The sequence below is a fragment of the Canis lupus genome, chromosome 19 (genome assembly GCF_003254725.2).
Source record: "Canis lupus dingo isolate Sandy chromosome 19, ASM325472v2, whole genome shotgun sequence".
NCBI classification, from domain to species: domain Eukaryota; kingdom Metazoa; phylum Chordata; class Mammalia; order Carnivora; family Canidae; genus Canis; species Canis lupus.
In genome coordinates this window covers 19,027,775-19,047,170 of record NC_064261.1, presented here as the reverse complement: position 1 = coordinate 19,047,170, position 19,396 = coordinate 19,027,775, and the positions used below count along the sequence as shown (strand labels likewise).

The following is a 19,396-nucleotide window of genomic DNA, read 5'->3' as shown; positions in this document are numbered from 1 at the left end:
AATATTTTAAAAGAGATGTGTGAGAGATAAGATGACAGAGGAGTAGGGGACCCTAATTTCACCTGGTCCCTGGAATTCAACTAGATAGTTATCAAATCATTCTGAACACCTGGGAAATCAATGGGAACTCAGAGAAAAGAATTGCTACAATCTTACAAATAGAAAAGTGGCCACTTTTTAGAAGGTAAGAGGTTCAGAGATGTGAATCTGGGACAATATATATGAAGATATGGAGGAGGTTAGGGAACTTGCTTAAGGAGGCCGCTGCAAAGTACTATAAGCAGCAGAGTGCAAAACTAGAACTTTTAGAAGTCTGCTACAGTGGGATACATCCTGGTTTAAAGGTGCTCAAGTGGCAAAAGAGGGTGGAGTCCCAGGTGCTACAATATTCTCAGGATCCCCAGGGTCACAAGAAGAATGGGAGTGCCTCAGTGTGGCAGAGTTCCCAGGCATCAGATCAGGAAGCCAACTGAAAATAGTTGAGTCTAGGTTCTGGCTTTCTGCACAGTGTTGCCATAAACTGCAAATTGCTGCACTGTCATGGGACCACTCTCTGATCAGGATCCCAGCAAAAGGCAGAAATCCAGGGAGACCCCACCCCGCCCCTGCCCTGGGAGGAATGGACAGGCATTGTTCCATGAAGCACAGGTCCCGAAAGTTCGGAGACTCCAACGGGGTCACGTGCCTGAGATAACAGTGCTTGGTCAAAGGCTGGGTGAATACAGAGTTTGGTTGGAAACAAGGGAGACAAGAATGAGGACTGCATTTCCTTGGGGGTGCGCTGAAGAGTAGGAGGATAAAGACAGGGGTGCTGTTATATTCATTCTGCCTGTCCGTGCTGAAAGTCTTCAGGAGCAAAACATAGTGCCCAGGTACCACATAGTGCAATCTGGGGCCACTCACACTGAGCCCAGTCCCCTAGCAAGGGGAGTGCAGTTCCACCAGGGCAAGGACACCTGAGAACCAATACAACAGCACAAGAGAACTCCCCTCCAGAGGACCAGCAGGAACAGCCAGTTAGCACCAAGTTTACTGATCCTAGAAACTGCAAAATTTCAGCTCTGGGGGAAAATAGTGGTTCTTTTATTATATTTTAGCCTTTCAATTTTATTTTTTCCAGCTCTTTTCTTATTTTTTCCATTCTTTTAAAAAATTCTTTTCTAGGGCAGCCCGGGTGGCTCAGCGGTTTAGCGCCTCCTTGAGTCCAGGGTGTGATCCTGGAGACTGGGATTGAGTCCCACATCGGGTTCCCTGCATGGAGCCTGCTTCTCCCTTTGCCCGTGTTTCTGCCTCTGTGTGTGTGTGTCTCTCATGAATAAATAAATAAAATCTTTTTAAAAAAATTATTTTCTAATTTTTATTTATATATGTACATATACAAATATATATATGTATGTTTCCTTTCATTGTATTTTATTTATTTTATATATATATATATAAGTTTTTCTTTCTTTCCTATCTTGGGATCTAGTTTCATTTAACAAACAGACCCAAAATACACCAGGATCTAGTTTATGGTTTTGTTCTGTTTTACTTCTTGTTTGATTTTATCTAGTTTTGTTTCTGTTTTCTTCTGGTTTGTTTTGTTATTTTTCTGGTGTTGTTGTTATTTTTGTCTTTTATCTCTCTTTTATTCTTTTCTGGACATAATTACAAGATGGGAAAACACACCTCAAAAGAAAGAAGAGGAGACATTCCTCACTGCCAAGGATTTCATCAATATGGACATAAGATGTCAGATTAGAATTCAAAACATGGATTATAAAGATACTAGTCAGGCTTGAAAAAAATAGAAGACAGTAGGGAATCCCTTACCATAGAAATAAAATTAACTACAATCTAATCAGGCCTAAATTTAAAATGCTATTACTGAGATGCAGTCAAAAATAGAGACTCTAGGGATCCCTGGGTGGTGCAGCGGTTTGGCGTCTGCCTTTGGCCCAGGGCGCGATCCTGGAGACCCAGGATCGAATCCCATATCAGGCTCCCGGTGCATGGAGCCTGCTTCTCCCTCTGCCTGTGTCTCTGCCTCTCTCTCTCTGTGTGACTATCATAAGTAAATAAATAAAAATTAAAAAAAAAATAGAGACTCTAAAAGCGGGATAAACAAGGCAGAAGAGAGAGTCAGTGATATAGAAGACAAAATGATGGAAAGTAAAGAAGCCAAGAAAAAGAAAAAAAAAACTACTGGATCACCAAGGAAGATTTAAAGAAATCACTGATATTATATGATAAAATAATATTTGAATAATAGGGGTCACAGAAGATCAAGAGAGAGAAAGAGTGGTAAAAGGTTTATTTGAATACATTGTAGCTGAGAACTACAAGGTTAGAAACATATGGCTGGCAGCAGACCTGTCCACAGAGATCTGGCAGGCCAGAAAGGACTGGCATGATATATTTACTGTGTTAAATGTGAAAAATATGCATCCAAGAATACTTTATCCAGCAAGGCTCTCATTCAGAATAGAAGAGGAGACCAGGAGTTTCTAGAACAAACAAAAACTAAAGGAATTCATGAACACTAATCTAGCTCTGCAAGAATATTAAACAGGATCTTTTTAGTGAAGACAGATCCCAAAAGCAACAAAGACCAGAAAGGAATAGAGAAAATCTACAGAAACAGTAACACTAAATCCATATCTTTCGATGATTACTCTGAATGTAAATGAACTAAATGCTCCAATTAAAAGACATAGGGTATCAGAATGGATTAAAAAAATCAATATGCTGTCTACAAGAGACTCATTTTAGACCCAAAGACACCTCCAGATTGAAAGCAAGGGGGTGAAGTACCATTTATCATGCTAATGGACATCAAAAGAAAGCTAGGGTAGTGATCTTTACATCAGACAAACTAGATTTTAAACCAAAGACTCTAATAAGAGATGAGAAAGGACACTACATCATGATAGAAGGGTCTATCCAAAAAGAAGATCTAACAATTGTAAGCATTTATGTCTCTAACTTGGGAGCAGTCAGTTATATAAATCAATTAATAACAAAATTAAAGAAACATACTGATGATAATACAATAATACTAGGGGACTTCAACACCCCACTCATAGCAATAGACAGATTCTCTAAGCAGGAGATGAACAAGGAAAGAAGGATTTTGCATAACACACTGGACTAAATGGACTTCACAGATATATTCAGAGCACTTCATTCTAAAGCAACAGAATACACATTCTACTCAAGTGTACATGGAACATTCTCCAGAATAGATCACATATTGGGTCACATATCAGGTCTCAACTGGTACAAAAAGATTACAATTATGCCACGCATATTTTCAAACCACAATGCTTTAAAACTTGAACTCAATCACAAGAGAAAATTTAGAAGGAACACAAATACATGGAGATTAAAATGCGGGCAGCCCGGGTGGCTCAGCGGTTTAGGGCCTCCTTCAGCCCAGGGTGTGATCCTGAAGACCCGGGACTGAGTCCCACATCAGGCTCCCTGCATGGAGCCTGCTTCTCCCTCTGCCTGTGTCTGTTCCTCTCTCTCTCTCTCTCTCTCATGAATAAATAAATAAAATCTTTAAAAAAAATGCATCCTACTAACAAATGAAGGGGACAACCAGGAAATTAAAGGAAAAAAAAATTTTTTAAGATTTTACTCATTTATTCACAAGACACACAGAGAGAGAGAGGGAGAGAGAGAGAGAGAGAGAGAGAGGCAGAGACACAGGCAGAGGGAGAAGCAGGCTCCATGCAGGAAGCCCGATATGGGACTTGACCCCGGGACTCCAGGATCATGCCTTGGGCCAAAGGCAGGTTCTAAACTGCTGAGCCACCCAGGGATCCCCTAAAGGAAAATTTTAAAAAATACATTGAAACAAATGAAAATGAAAACATGACAGTTCAGAACCTTTGAGATGAGGTAGAGGTAGTCCTAAGAGGGAAGTATACAGTGATATAGGCCTTTCTCAAGAAACAAGAAAAGTCTCAAATACATAAACTAACTTTATACCTAAAGCAACTGTCAAAAGAACAGCAAATAAAGCCTGAATACATCAGGAGGAGAGAAATATAAAGATTAGAGTAGAAATCAATGATATAGAAATAATACTAAAAAAACAAAACAGCAGAACAGCTCAATGAAACTAGGAGCTGGTTCTTTGAAAGAATTAATACAATCGATAACCCCCTAGCCAGACTTATCAAAAAGAAATGAGAAAGGATTGAAATTAATAAAATCATTAAAGAAAGAGAAGAGATCACAGCCAACACTGAAGAAATAAAAACAATTATAAGATAATATAATGAGCAATTATATGCCAACAAATTAGGCAATATGGAAGAAAAGGATGCATTCCTAGAAACAGATGAACTACCAAAACTGAAACAGGAAGAAATAGAAAACCTGCACAGACTATAACTGGCAAAGAAATTGAAGTAGTAATAAAAAAATCTCCCAGCAAACAAGAGTTCAGGGCCAGATAGCCTCCCAGTGGAATTCTATCAAATATTTAGAGAAGAATGAATGTATATTCTTCTGAAGCTATTTCAAAAAGTAGAAATGGTGGGAAAACTTCCAAACTCATTCTATAAGGCTGGCATTACCTTGATCCTAAAACCAGACCAAAAAGGAGAATTATAGACCAATATCCCTGATGAACATGGATACAAAAATTCTATCTTGTATCTTGGATCTATTCTATCTTGATGCAGTACATACAAAACATTGATCTTATCTTGATACAGTACATATAAAACATGATACAGTACATATAAAACAACAGTACATATAAAATATTATTCACCATGACCAAGTAGGATTTATTCGTGGGCTGCAAGGGTGGTTCAGTATTCCCAAATCAATCAGTGTGATACACCACATTAATAAAAGAAAGGACAGAAACCATATGATCCTCTCACTAGAAGCAAAAAAAAAAAAAAAAAAAAAAAAAAAGAAAGCATTTGACAAAGTATAGCATTCTTTCTTGATAAAAACTCACTGAAGTGTAGGGATCAAGGGAACATACCTGAATATCATAAAAGCCATATATGAAAGACCACAGTGAATATCATCCTCAACAGGGAAAAACTGAGAGCTTTTCCCTAAAGTCAGGAACATGACAAGAGTGTCCACTCTCATCACTGTTGTTCAACATAGTACTGCCATAGTCCTAGCTTCAGCAATCAGACAACAAAAAGAAATAAAAGGCATCCCAATCAGCAAAGAAGTCAAACTCTCACTCTTCATAGATGACATGATACTCTATGTAGAAAACCCAAGACTCTAAAATTGCTAAGACTCATATAGCAATTCAGCAAAGTGGTAGGTTATAAAATCAATGCACAGAAGCCATTTGCATTTTTGTACACTAAAAATGAGGCAGAAGAAAGAGAAATCAAGGAATTGATCCCATTTATAACTGTACCAAAAACCGTAAAATATCTAGGAATAAACCTAGCCAAAGAGGTAAAGGATCTGTACTCTGAAAATCATAGAAGAATTATCAAAGAAATTGAAGAAGACACAAAGAAATGGAAAACATTCCATGTTTGTGGATTAGAAGAACAAATACTGTTAAAAGTATATGCCACCCACTGTAATCTATACATTCAAAGCAATCTCTATCAAAATAGCATCAAAATTTCTCACAAAGCTGGAACAAACAATCCTAAAATTTGTATAGAACCAGAAAAGACCCTGAATAGCCAAAGGAATATTGGTAAAGAAAACTAAAGCTGGTGGCATCACAGTTCTGGGCTTTAAGCTGTATTACAAAGCTGTAATCATCAAGACAGTATGGTCCTGGCACACACAAAATAAATAAAAAATAAAATAATAAATAAAATTTAAAATAAATAAATAAATAAATAAATAAATAAATAAATAAAATAAAATAAAATAAAATAAAATAAAAAAGACATATATCCATGGAACAGAATAGAGACCCAGAATTAGACCCTCAAATCTATAGTCAACTAATCCTTGACAAAGCAGGAAAGAATATCCAATTAAAAAAAGACAGTCTCTTCAACAAATGGTGCTGGGAAAATTGGACAGCCACATGCAGAAGAATGAAACTGGAGCACTTTCTTACACCATACCCAAAAATAAATTCAAATGGATGAAAGACCTAAGTGTGAGACAGAAAACCATAAAAATCCTAGAGGCGAACACAGTAACCTTTTTGACATCAGCCATAGCAACTTCTTTTTAGATATGTCTCCTGAGGCAAGGGAAACAAAAGCAAGAATGAACTATTGGGACTTCATCATGACAAAAAGCTTTTTGCATAGCAAAGGAAATAGTAAAAAAATAAAATAAAATAAAAGGGAACCTGTGGAATGGGAGAAGATATTTGCAAATGACATAACAAATAGGGGCTAGTGTCCAAAATCTATAAAGAACTTATCAAACTCAACACCCAAAAAACAAAAAAATCCAGTCAAGAAATGGGCGGAAGATATGAACAGATATTTCTCCAAAGAAGACATACATACATATGGCCAACAGACACATGAATAAATGCTCAACATCACTCAGCATCAATGATATACAAATCAATACCACAATGAAATATTAAGTCACACCTGTCAGAATGGTTAACAACTCAGGAAGCAACAGATGTTGGTAAGGATGTGGAGAAAGGGGAACCCTCCTGCACTGCAGGTAGGAATGCAAACTGGTGTAGCCACTCTGTAAAACAGTATGAAGTTTCCTCAAGAAGTTAAAAATAGAACTACCTTACAACCCAGCAATTACACTACTGGGTATTTATCCAAAGGATACAAAAATAAAGATTCAAGGGGGCACCTGTGCCCCAATGTTTATAGCAGCAATATTCACGATAGGCAAAATATGGAAAGAGCCCAGATGTCCACCAACAGATGAATTGATAAACAAGAGGTAGTATATACATACATACACACACACACACACACACTATGGAATATTACTCAGCCATCTTGCCATTTGCAATGACATGGATGGAACTAGAGGGTATTATGCTAAGCAAAATAAGTCAGCCAGAGAAAGACAAATATCAGATTCTCTCACTCGTGGAATTTAAGAAACAAAACTGATGAACACAGAGGAAGGAAAGGAAAAATGAAAAAAGATGAAACAGGGAGGGAGACAAACTGTAAGAGATTTTTAACTATAGGAAACAAACTGAGGGTTGTGGAGGCAAGGTGGGTGAGGGATAGGGGTGGACATTAAGGAGGGTACATGATGTAATGAGCACTCAGTGTTATACGCAACTGATGAATCACTAAATTCTATATCTAAACTAATAATACACTACATGTTAACTAAATTAAATTGAAATAAAAAATCTTTTAAAAGATGATATTTAGCTCCTCTAGGCCCTGTGCTTACTGATGTATATTTTAAAATTATCTTGTCTATGTTTTCAAAAAATCTTTCTGGGATTTTAATAGAAATTACATTAAACCTATTGATTGATTTGGGGAGAACTGTTATCTTTAATATCTTGAGTCTTTCAATCCACGAACACAGTATAACTCTCCATTCTTCTATTCACTGACTTCCTTCATCAGCATTTTCTAATTTTCAGCATGTACTACCTGTATGTTTTTGGTTCATAGTATACTTAAGTATATTTCTTTTCTTTTTTCTTTTTTCTAAGATTTTATTTGTTTATTCATGCTCTCACAGAGAGAGAGGCAGAGACACAGGCAGAGGGAGAAGCAGGCTCCTTGCAGGAGCCCGATGCGGGACTCGATCCCGGACCCCAGGATCATGCCCTGAGTCAAAGGCAGATGTTCAATCACTGAGCCACGCAGGCATCCCAAGTATTTCATTTTCTTTGGAGTAATTATAAGTAGTATTGTATTTTTCATTTAAGTTTCTGAATGTTACTTGGTAATATATAGAAATACCATTAAGTTCTGTGCACTGATCTCGTATACTGTGATCTTGCTGAATTTACTTATCATAGGAATTTTTTGTAGATTCCTTGGAATTTTCTATGCAGAAAATAATGTCATCTGCAAATAAAGGCATTATTTCTTCCTTTCCAAACTACATGTCTTTTATTTCCTTTCTTTGCCTCCCTGCAGTGACTTGAATTTTGAGTGCTATATTATGTAAGAGTGGTGAGAACAAATATTCTTGTCCTGTTTCCAAACTTAGAACAAAAGTACTGTTTTTTTACCATTAAGCATAGTGTTAGCTGTAGGTTTTTACATTTTACATTTTCTTCAGCAAGTTGAGGAAGTTTCTATTTCTAATTTGCTGAGAATTTTATCATGAATGGTGCTGGATTTTGTAAAATGTTATTTCCTGAGCAATTGCTGTGATTATATGATTTTTCTTTTTTAGCTAATTACATTGATTGGCTATGGTGGATTATATTGATTATTTTAATCAATTTGAGTCAGCCTTATACCTACAATAAATCTCACTTGATCGTCCTTTTTTTTTTTTTTAAGATTTTATTTATTTATTCATGAGAGAGAGAGAGAGAGAGACAGGCAGAGACACAGGCAGAGGGAGAAGCAGGCTCCATGCAGGGAGCCTGATGTGGGACTTGATCCTGGGTCTCCAGGATCACGCCCCAGGCCGAAGGCCACGCTAATCCGCTAAACCGCTAGGCCACAAGGGCTGCCCTTGATTGTCCTTTTTATATGTTGTTGGATTCTATCTGCTAATATATTAAGGATTTTTGTATCTAAGTTCATGAAAGATAGTTGTCCACCATTTTCTTTTTATTGTACTCTCTGGTTTATTTATCACAGTAACAAACACCTCATAAAATGAATTAGTAATTATTCCCTCTGCTTAAGTTTTCTGAAAGAGTTTGTGTAAAAGTAACATTAATTCTTTAAATGTTTCATATAATTTTCTAGTATAATTATCTGGACACGGAGATTTCTTCTTGGCAGATTTTCAGATGCAAAGTAAATTTGTCTCTTTCTTTTAAAAAATGTATTTTATATCACAGAATTATGAGCAATAATAATTGCTTCTCCCCAGAGCTTTTAATTTTCTTATAACACTCTCTTCAATAACTTCTTTGGAAAGGTTTTGGAGGTTATTTCCTAAATTCATGAATGTAGTTTCCTCTATCTTAGACTCATAAAGTAATATTTTTAAACCCCTATTCATTGGCTTCTCAACTTCCAACAGTTTATCTCGTTCCTCACTTTGCAAGATGATACCCCACCTGCTTCCTCCTTTTCTTTCTCTCTTCTTCCTTTAAACTTCTATCAGTTTAGCTTTACCTTTACTTTAAGGACAGGGATAGCTTTCCATTCTGTCTCATAGGCATATTAATTATTCTGTGCTTGACCTACATTTTAGTTATAACAGATTAATACTATAAACAGCATTTTCATTATCATAACTAGTTCAATATTATAATGACAAAGCCAACTTGTATGCTCTAAATACATTTCTTTTTCTGATTTTTATAATTGTGATCCTTGTTAACTTACTTATAGCTCTAAAGTATGTCATATTTTAATCTAGGCCATAACTTTCTTGTATAATATTTTTGTTTATTTAATTCTTCCCAGAGTTTTTGATTTCATTTGTTTTTTTCTAGTTGGAAGAAGAAACACGTACCTTCATCAACACAATCTAGTGGTTTAGAGTATGAGCTCTGGAATTATTGCCTAAGTTTGGATCCTGTGTCTACCACTAGTTAACTGTGTGACCTAAAGCAAATTGTCTTACTTCCTTATTTCTTGTTTTCCTATGTTTAAATGTTAATGATGATAATACTACTTATCCCATAAGTTGGAAGATTAAATGAAATAATAAGTATAATGTGCTTAAGACAGTGCCTGGCACTATGTTAAAGTATATTCATGAATGTTAGCTACATTTATTGCTGTTATCATCCCCATCATCACCACCATCTTCATCATTTTTACTATTATATCTCATCATTTTACTATTATATCTCAACATAACATTTACTGCTTAGAATCAATTACAAATGGCATTAGGAAAACAGGGCAGCAACATGCAAAAGAATGCAACTGGACCACTTTCTTATGCCATACACAAAAATAAATTCAAAATGGATGAAAGACCTAAATGTGAGATAAGAAACCATCAAGATCCTAGAGAACACAGTCCATAACCTTTTTGACATTAGCCATAGCAAAGGCTTACTAGATATGTCTCCTGAGGAAAGGGAAACAAAAGCAAAAAATAAACTATCAGGACTTCATCAATATTTGTTCTATGAAGATCCTTCTAGAAGACTACTTACTTCCAATTTTTTAAAAGATTTATTTATCTATTTTAGAGAGAGAGAGAGAGAGAGCACGAATGGGAGGGACAGAGGGAAAGGGAGAGATAATCTAAAACAGACTCTGCCCTGGACTCCACACTGGACTCTCCGACATGGGGTTCATTCTCATGAACCTGAAATCACTACCTGAGCCAAAACCAAGAGTCAGATGCTTAATCAACTATGCCACTCAGGTATCTCTACGGACTTCCAATTTTGATTATTACAGTTTTATAGGGGTTTGGGTTTTTTTTTTTCTTTTTTAAGACTGTTGTAGAGCTGTTACCTTAACACCCATTTTCACTGGATTCCTTCGTCATTTCTTTCATTTCATGGCTTCTTATTCCTTGTGTTTCACATGAACCTTTTCAAGTAATTTCTTCAAAATAATGATTTTAAAGTAAGCTCATTAAGCTCTTGGATATCTGAAAATGGCTATAATACAACTTTAAATTCAATATCACCTTCCTTTGAAGACCTTGCTTTATTGACTTTTAGCATCTACTTTTGATGTTAATGCATCTTTATTATTCACCTGATTTTTGCTCCCTTCCAAGTATCCTGCTTTACTATGTGGAAACTTTTATTGCTCTCTTTATAATTGGAATTCTGAAATAGTGTGGAGAAATGTTGAATGATGTGTTATTTTTAGTCTTCCTCTTTGGCTCTATGTGCACCTTTTGAATTTAGAGACTTCTAACTCATCTATTTCTGTGTTTTTCTTTGAGCATCTTTTTGTGTATGTGTGTGTAACTCCTGTTAATCAGATGTTGGAATTCCTAGGTTGCTCTTCATATGTTTGACACTTTTGTTTAAATATATTTTTTGCTTTATAAATTCTCTTTGTCTGTTTGTTCCAACATCATGGAGATTTTCTTGTCTTTGTCTTCTAGCTGTTATAATTTATGTATAAGTTCAGCAATCATGTTTTCACTCTTGAGAGCATTTTCTTATTCTCAAAGTGTTTCTTTTTCAGAGAAACTTACTAATGATTTATGAATTCAGTATCTCCTTAAATCCAGATATCTCCCACTCAACATCAGTAACCCATTCATGAAAAGAAGACATTCTGTGTGGGATCCCTGGGTGGCTCAGCAGTTTAGCACCTGCCTTTGGCCCAGGGCGCGATCCTGGAGACCCGGGATCGAATCCCACGTCGGGCTCCCGGTGCATAGAGCCTGCTTCTCCCTCTGCCTATGTCTCTGCCTCTCTCTCTCTCTCTATCATAAATAAATAAACATTTATTTTTAAAAAGAAGACATTCTGTGTGAAATATGCACTGGTAACCTATTTTCCATCATTTAAAAAGACAAATTAAAGTCCTAGCAGATTTCCTTAACTGTAACTTGTGACTGAAACACAGTGAAACCCTCCTTCACTATATAAAATGTTGAAAATAATGCTCTTGACTGGAAAACAGAATGGTTGTTATAAAATGGTTTATATGCATGTTTCTCTGTATGCAGCATTCTCATGATGCATCATGAGTATTTTTTTCCCAACAAGGCAGGGCAAACAGCACACATAAATTAATATTAATAAATTAATAAACATGTTAGAAGAGGGTAAGGGTAAAATTTGCAACAAAAATAGGGCAAATACCTTGGATGTCCTGTAGTTCACGAAGAAAGGAACACAGAGGAAACATGAAAAAGGAGGAGAGCTGAAGTATAATCATGGTCACTGGTACTGGAAAGTGATATCATGGGTAAGCAGAATTGCAAAGGAACAATTTCAGGCAAACTATGAAACTCAGAAGCTTACAGATTCTTTATCGCTCCTGTACTGAAGCAGGGGTACTAAATGGATCTTCAGGGAGGCAGATGACATTTGAGCATGAAAAACTACAGAATGGAGCTTTATTTACTGTCCTCTAGTTATGTTTATAGAATTCTTTGTATAGTGCTATAAGGAGGATCAAGCAATAATATCTCCACCAACTTCATTATCATTGTGTCTGTATAGCCCACAGATTATTTTCAGCAAGCCATGTCTCATGGTTTAATTGAATGCTTTCCAAGTTACCATTAACTCTTCCAACTGATATTCTAACCAAGTTCAGTACTCGCTAATTTATCAGTATGATATTTAAAGAATTCTTCAATATCTTCTTCATTGACCTTTTCTCAAAGCCAGTTTTCTTTGCAAGAGTTAATGAAGAATTGCAAAGAATGGCTCAATTGCAAAGAATGTATATAATGATGTGAAGCTTCTCTCAGTGTCAGCAACATTTGGCACACACATTTGTGGACACTAGGCATGCTTTTCAAAACATCTATTGGTAATTTTGATGTCTTCCAACTATATTTGGAATATAGCTAAATAATTTTTCTCTGTATCATTTTTAAATGTTTTATTAATTTTGGGGACATAAGTTTTTCTTATGTAGGTATCAGCTTAAAAATTGTGGTGCTGAATGATACATTTATTGTAGAAGTTTGAGACTTAAAAACAAATAGGGGCACCTGGGTAACTCAGTCCTTTAAGCATCCATCCAACTCTTGACTTCAGCTCAGGTCTGGATCTCAGGGTCATTATTTCAAGTCCTGCATTAGGCTCCACAACCAGCATGAAGCCTCCTTAAAAACGAAACAAAATCAAACAAATAATAATTCCACCGAGGAAATATCAAATGAAAAGACATTTTTTAGGATATACCTGTAAATATAAACACACTACCTTAGAGTTTTATTTCTAAATTAATTTATAAATAATCCGTATCTTCTGGTTTCATTTATCTGTCTTGTACCCTTTTATTCTGCAAACGTTACTCAAATTATCTGACAATTCTTAGTTGTCTTTACATATTCAAGAATGTGGCAATATGAAAAATAACTGACATTCTGTGTGTACATAGGCTGGAGTGGTACCCAGAAAGACTTTGATTTAGGATGAGTAGGCCTTACAGATTGCAAAATCTTCAGGTTTTTAATTGTGAAGCCAAAGCTATACCAGTTAGGTAGTTCTGCTCAGAGTGCTTCCTTCAATTACTTTATAAGACTCTTCTGGGTGTATATTTGTACCAGACAACAAGTTCAATAGAGTAAAATTGTGTGTCTCCTGTTATTTTTCTTCTAATTTTCATTATTCTAATGGCTACAAGTACTATTTTAGAAAAATAACTGAATTGTTTTTTTTCCTCTCCACTAGTGGCAGTAATTAGACTTTCAAATAACAGAATTAAACGAGCCCAAGTTAAACATTAGAGGAATACAACAAAAAGCAGAATTACTGTGGTTTCATTACATTAAAAATGTTAAATAACTCATTGTCAAGTAATGTAGGAGGAATTTTTTTGTATGTATATTATAAAAGATATGAAAAAGGTCAGATTAGGCATTAGAAAAAATTCTTTGAAAATAAAGCCAACAAAATGTATTCTGAAGCATCCTTCCCAAGAATTGCTAAATTAAATTTTAGAAATATTTATGCAGTTTATTTACTCAGTTTCTCCAAACATACAATAATCTCAGATTAGTATAAACTAATCTCAAATAGTGAAAATGCTAAACAAATTATATGTCAATAAGATGTAAATTATTAAATTTATGAATACTTTAAAAGGAAGTGGAGAACTAACTGAAATCAAGCAGTCAACAAATAATATATACATGTGCACACACATACACCCAAACATTAAAAGGTTTCTATTTTTCTGAAAATATATGCAGGACAAAACTAAAATATAATACACTAAAATGGTCATTATAATTCTTTCTAGATGTCGGAATATATAATTTTTATTTAGATTTGTTTTATGTGTGAGGATGTTTTGGACTGCAAATAAAAGAAAATTCAACTCAAGTAGATGAAAAAATAAGGAAAAGCTATTATTTCACATAGAAGGCACTCCAGAGGTTGGAAAGTAACAGTATGGTAAATTCCACAGCAGAATGATTTCATCACAGATTGAGTTCTCTCCATTGGGTTATTTTGTGCTCCTCAGCATGGTTTTGCTTTTGTTCTTGGGATTGTTCCTTTGTACAATTAAGATGACTTCAGTATCTCTAAGCACTGCACCTCAAACAATATTCAAAAAACAAAAGGGTAAAGGGAAGTATATATTTTTCGCAAGCCCTTCACAAAAATGAGGAAAACCTCAGACCCTGTGAACAAAATGGATTGCATGTCCATTTTTAAACTCATTATTGACAAGGAGAATGAAATTAAAAATATTGGCTTAAATTAATCAAATTCAACTCCTAGAGCTGGGAAGGGGTCCTAACCTTCCCTAAAGAACATGCCCACCCAATACCTGAACATATCAGGTTTGGGCTAGCAAGGAATAACATCAAACAAGACCTAATAAATGGAGAGTTATTATATATGTATAGGGTGATTGTGTTATTTTCCTAATGCTGCTAGAACAAATTACCACAATCTTAGTGGCTTAAAAGACACAAATTTATATCTTACAATTCTGTGAGTCAGTTGTTTAAAATGGGTCTGTGGGGCTACATTCCTTCTAAAGACTGTAGGAGGGAATCTGTTTCCTTGCCTTTTCCAGTGTCTAGAGATTGCCCACATTCCTTGGCTCATGGCCTTGTATCATTCTGATCTCTGATATAGTTGCCACATTTCTTCTCTACCTCTGACATTCCAGACTCCCTTTTATTAAATACTCTGTGAATGATTGGGCCAATCCAAATAATCCAGGATAATTTCCCCATCTCCAGATCCTTTTGCCATGTAAGGATATAAGGTAATAGAGTATAAGGTAATATAGTAGTAGGTTGTGGGGATTATAGTGTGGAAATCTTTGAAGGACTATTCTGTTTTCACACCAAATGTTAATATGACAAATTATACAGTGACTTGACATTATAAAGATGTCAGTTTATCTCCAAAACTATAAACAAATTGAACACAATACCTATCAAAATTCCAGGGTGATTTTTTTTTTAGGAAATTGACAAACTTATTAGTTTTAAATGTATATGGAATAATAAAAGTCCATATATAGCTAACTCATCTCTGTAAAAGATAGTCAAGGAGTAGGGGACTTTCCTTATGCAATATTTAGATATGCTAATGACCTTTGCAATAAACGCTGCAGCATACAGGCAACTAGACAATGTTTCAAAATTGAAACTTAAGAAGAAGGTAGGAAATCGATTTATAATTAAAATGGCACCACAGATCAGTGAATAAATTATAAGCTGTTTGTTTATTAAGTGCTGTAAAGAAGACTAGCTCTCTACATGGAGAAAAATAAACCCGGATGCCTACCTTATATCATATACAAAAATATACAAAAATGAACTTTAAATAGATAAATTATCTGCTGTAAACAAAAGTATTAGGTAAACATAGCAACCTGGGTAGAAGTCAGATGAGCCCATTTCTGAAGATAGAAACAGTCACCATCACTTAGTTACATTTTCAGCAGGTACCTCTAGGGAGATATTCAGATCCCCCTTCCCAAAAACAGGGAATACGTGTCTGTTCCAAGAGCTAGCCCCAGGTTTTAGGCCCTCGAAAGCACTTGTGGAGGCTGAGAATATTAAGGCCATTCCACTTTAAGTTCAGCGTTAGCACAGGTACAGCCACCCCAGGCCCCTGTGAATAAGAGCTGAAATTTACATTATTTCAGTTATAAGGGAAAAAAAAAAAAAAAACACAGCTTACAGCTTAAAGTCCTAGAAAACCCCATATTAGGATGAGAACAGAGCCCAAGCCAAGGGCATGAAGCCCCATATTAGAATAAGAACAGAGCTCAATGCCCATGGCAGAAAGTCCCATATCAGAATGAGAATGGAGCTCAATGCCCTTGAAAGCCCCATATCAGAATGTAAACAGAACTTGAGAAATTCCTCCCCCCTTCTGGAGTTCCCCTAGACCAGCCCTTAAAACTCAGCTGAAACCCACCTTGGGGTCCAAGTCCCTGCTCCGCTGTGTCGGGTATACTTGGACCCAAGCTCGAGCTTGTAAATAAACCCTCGTGTGTTTGCATCAGTGTCGGCTCCTTGGTGGTTTCTCGGATACGTAATCTTGGGCACAACACACTGGCTCTCAAACTTGGCTACGTGTTGGAATAACCTGGAAATCTCTAAAAGAAATTGATGCCTAAATCTCACTCTGAAAGATTCTAATTTATGGAATATGAGTGACACCTCAGCGTTTTAAAAATTCCCTTCCCAAGTGGTTTTAATATGTAGTGAAGTTTGAGAACCACGAGGGTGGAAATGGATTTGAAAGCGAACCTTCATTTCAAGGTCTATCCTTCTAACATTACTTCCAATTGTGGGGGGCTGGGGAGGTCTTGGAAGGATATTCTTAGTCCATCATATTGATTTTTCATTCTATATTTTGTTTTCTCATTCATTCATGCATTTGTTCATTCATCACTTAAGGCTTTTTAAATACAGACCAAGACAAAACATAAACACCTCCAGCTGTTCTTCATGGAAATGATACAGGAAAGTTTGGTTCTTGTTTCACAAAGAATGAATCCCACGGACAAAGGAGAGTGAGTAAAGGGATAGACGTTTATTAAGTGAGGATACAGAGAAAGCTCTCAGAAGTGAGAGGTGTCCCAATGGGTTGCCACTGGGGGATTGTAGGGTCGGTCTTTTATTGAGAGCCTAATCAGGGAACCTAAATTTTTTTTTAACATATCCATTAATATCATCATTGAGTGAGGACTAGTGATAACATCTTTAATGACTTACTTCCTTTTTAGGGTCCGATAATTCTTTGTTGATCACAAGTAGCTGATATAACAAGACATCTTCCCCACCCACACCTAGAGCAGGGTGGTCTGGCTTGTTCCATTATCTCTGGTTTCCTTACACCTCAGCGTTTTTGGGATTTTTGTGGGCCTGCTTCTGTGGCCCCCTACCTAGCCCTGCTTAGCCCCATTTGTCCCTAACTCAGAAAGAGAGCAGACATTAAACAGTATTCTACAAATAAACATTTAGTTACAAGGTAGTATTCCAAACGATTCAGTTTGAATAGACACAAGGATAAAGGAATCAAAATATTTAAAAACCAAAAGCAAGATGTTAAAGTTGAGAAATGATAAAAGAAAAATATGCATTTAGGCAATAGTGACAAGTAATACCAAGAATGCTGTCTATTATTTATCATCCACATTACAAGGGATACAAGTGAAGATGTGCTGGTAAATGTTAACAACCAGCTCTCCAAATTAAAAAGAGGAAAAGATCCTGATTTGTAGTGTTTGTTAATTTCCTTGACGTAAATAATTTCACCATGGCCATTTCCAAACTACCAATACGGTATGAACGGATGTGGAGCTGCAAAGAGACACACACAGTTGGTTCTCATGAACTGATGCAATCTAGCTCTAGTATACCATTAGACACCTGATAGTGTTCAAATAAATTATAACTAAAAATAATGCCAACTTATATATGTTTTATGGCCTCTTTTTTGGTTTCATTTTCTTTTTTGTTCTTTCTCTGTCGTATCTGAATCACTATTCTCAAAAAGACTAATTAGAGGAGGTTTACATTTTATAGATGAATTCTTGTGATAGTTAATTTGATGTCAACCTGACTGGATCATGGGATGCCCACATGTCGAATTAAGCAATATCTCTGGGTGTGTCCGTGAGGGTGTTTCCAAAAGAGAGCATTTGAATTGATGAACTGAGTAAAGCAGATGGCCCTCCTCACTGGAGTGGGTATCATCTAATCTTGTTGAGAGCCTAAATAGAACAAAAAGACAGAGGAAGTTTGAATTTGCTCTCTGCCTGACTGCTTGAGCTGAGAAATTGATCTTCTCCTATCCTAGCATTCCCTGGTTCTCAGCCCTTCAGACTCAGACTGGAATCCACACACAGGATCTCTGGCTCTCAGGCCTTTGAACTACCTACCACCATTGGTGGCTTTCTTGGACTTCTGACTTGCAGACAACAGATTGTACAACTAACTATGGGAACCAGTTCTTATAATAAAATATAATTTTTTAATATACATAAAATTGGTTCTGTTTTCCTGGAGAAGTCTAATATGTTATCTTTCATCTATTTCTCTGTACTGCTCTCATTAACTTCTGGAGTTTTGCAACAGCATGAAATTCCATCTCTGTTCTCTCCTGCTCTCTCTTCTTTTGTCCCTGTTTAGTACCTTATACCTGTGAGAAGTGTCCTTGGCTGAGCCACTGATGATGGTGTTCAAAGTTAAAAGACTAACTTCCTCTCTATTAACAGTTATTCACCACTTACCATGTGCTGGGTACTGTTCTAGCAAGCATGAATTCCAGCCGTAACCATCATAAAATCCTTGTAGCAACACTATAAGGTAGTTACTATCTCCAGCTGAGAAAGAAATGAGGACTAAAGCAAATTCCCCTCAGGTCACTCCTATATTCCATAGTGATGGAGCCAGCAGTCTGGCTCCACAGTCTATTCTCTTTGACACCATAGAAGACAGCCCCTAAATCACAGGTTTTCAATACTAGTGCAGGCTTTACAAAAAAGTGAGTGTTCAGTGTGTCTCAATGATTTGGAAGCAACAATGCTATTTCTTTTAAATTACTTCACTACCTGCCAAATTAATACAACTCTATTCTCTACTTGTATGTATATTTAGACTGGAAGATGTTGATTATCGCCATTCCTTCTCTGCATCTCATCCCTATGTTCTTCACATTTCCTATTGCTCTCCCCCTCTGTTTTTCTAACTGCTAGTTTTGGGTAACATTTTTTCTAAAATTTATTTGAGTGGAGGGGCTCCTATGATATAATTTACTAATCTCTAACTTCACACAGTTCAAAAAATAAAATATAGTATCCAGAAAGAGTACATACTTCTCTTTTTTTTTTTTTTTTCAGTAAAAGCTCTGTTTTTATTGCAGTAATAAAAAATAGAGCTAGGAGGCCCTCGGTAAAAATCATATGTAAGACAGCCATTCTTCCACTCAGCCACCACTTATGTCTTCTGGCATAATCTAATCTAAGCAGTTTGCCTTTGTCACAGTCTCATTTATATCCACACATTCCAAGATGGATAAAGAACTTACTACTTTATTAGCAACTAATCACAGGTAAATCAATTTTTCAATTATCTGTGTCCCTTTAAACTGTATCATAAATTCCTCCAGTTTAGTAACCCAATTGTGAGAGTTGGCTGGAAGGAAATATAGTCACTGTGTAGCAATAGGCCCAAATCATGGCCCTGCTGAGCCCTGCTGGGTTTAACC

General features: G+C 36.1%; 1 protein-coding gene across 2 annotated transcripts in view; it reads right to left on the bottom strand.

Moving 5' to 3' along the window:
* Nucleotides 1-19,396, bottom strand: part of QRFPR (pyroglutamylated RFamide peptide receptor) — a 51,632-nt gene that overhangs the window by 17,180 nt on the left and 15,056 nt on the right. Inside the window, exon 2 of one of the 2 annotated variants that reach the window (XM_035702301.2) lies at nucleotides 12,694-12,807. The exons of the other annotated variant lie outside the window; for it this stretch is intronic. Coding sequence (XP_035558194.1) covers nucleotides 12,694-12,807 — 114 coding nt within the window. The remainder of the gene's footprint in view (nucleotides 1-12,693; nucleotides 12,808-19,396) is intronic. 2 annotated transcript variants of the gene reach the window in all.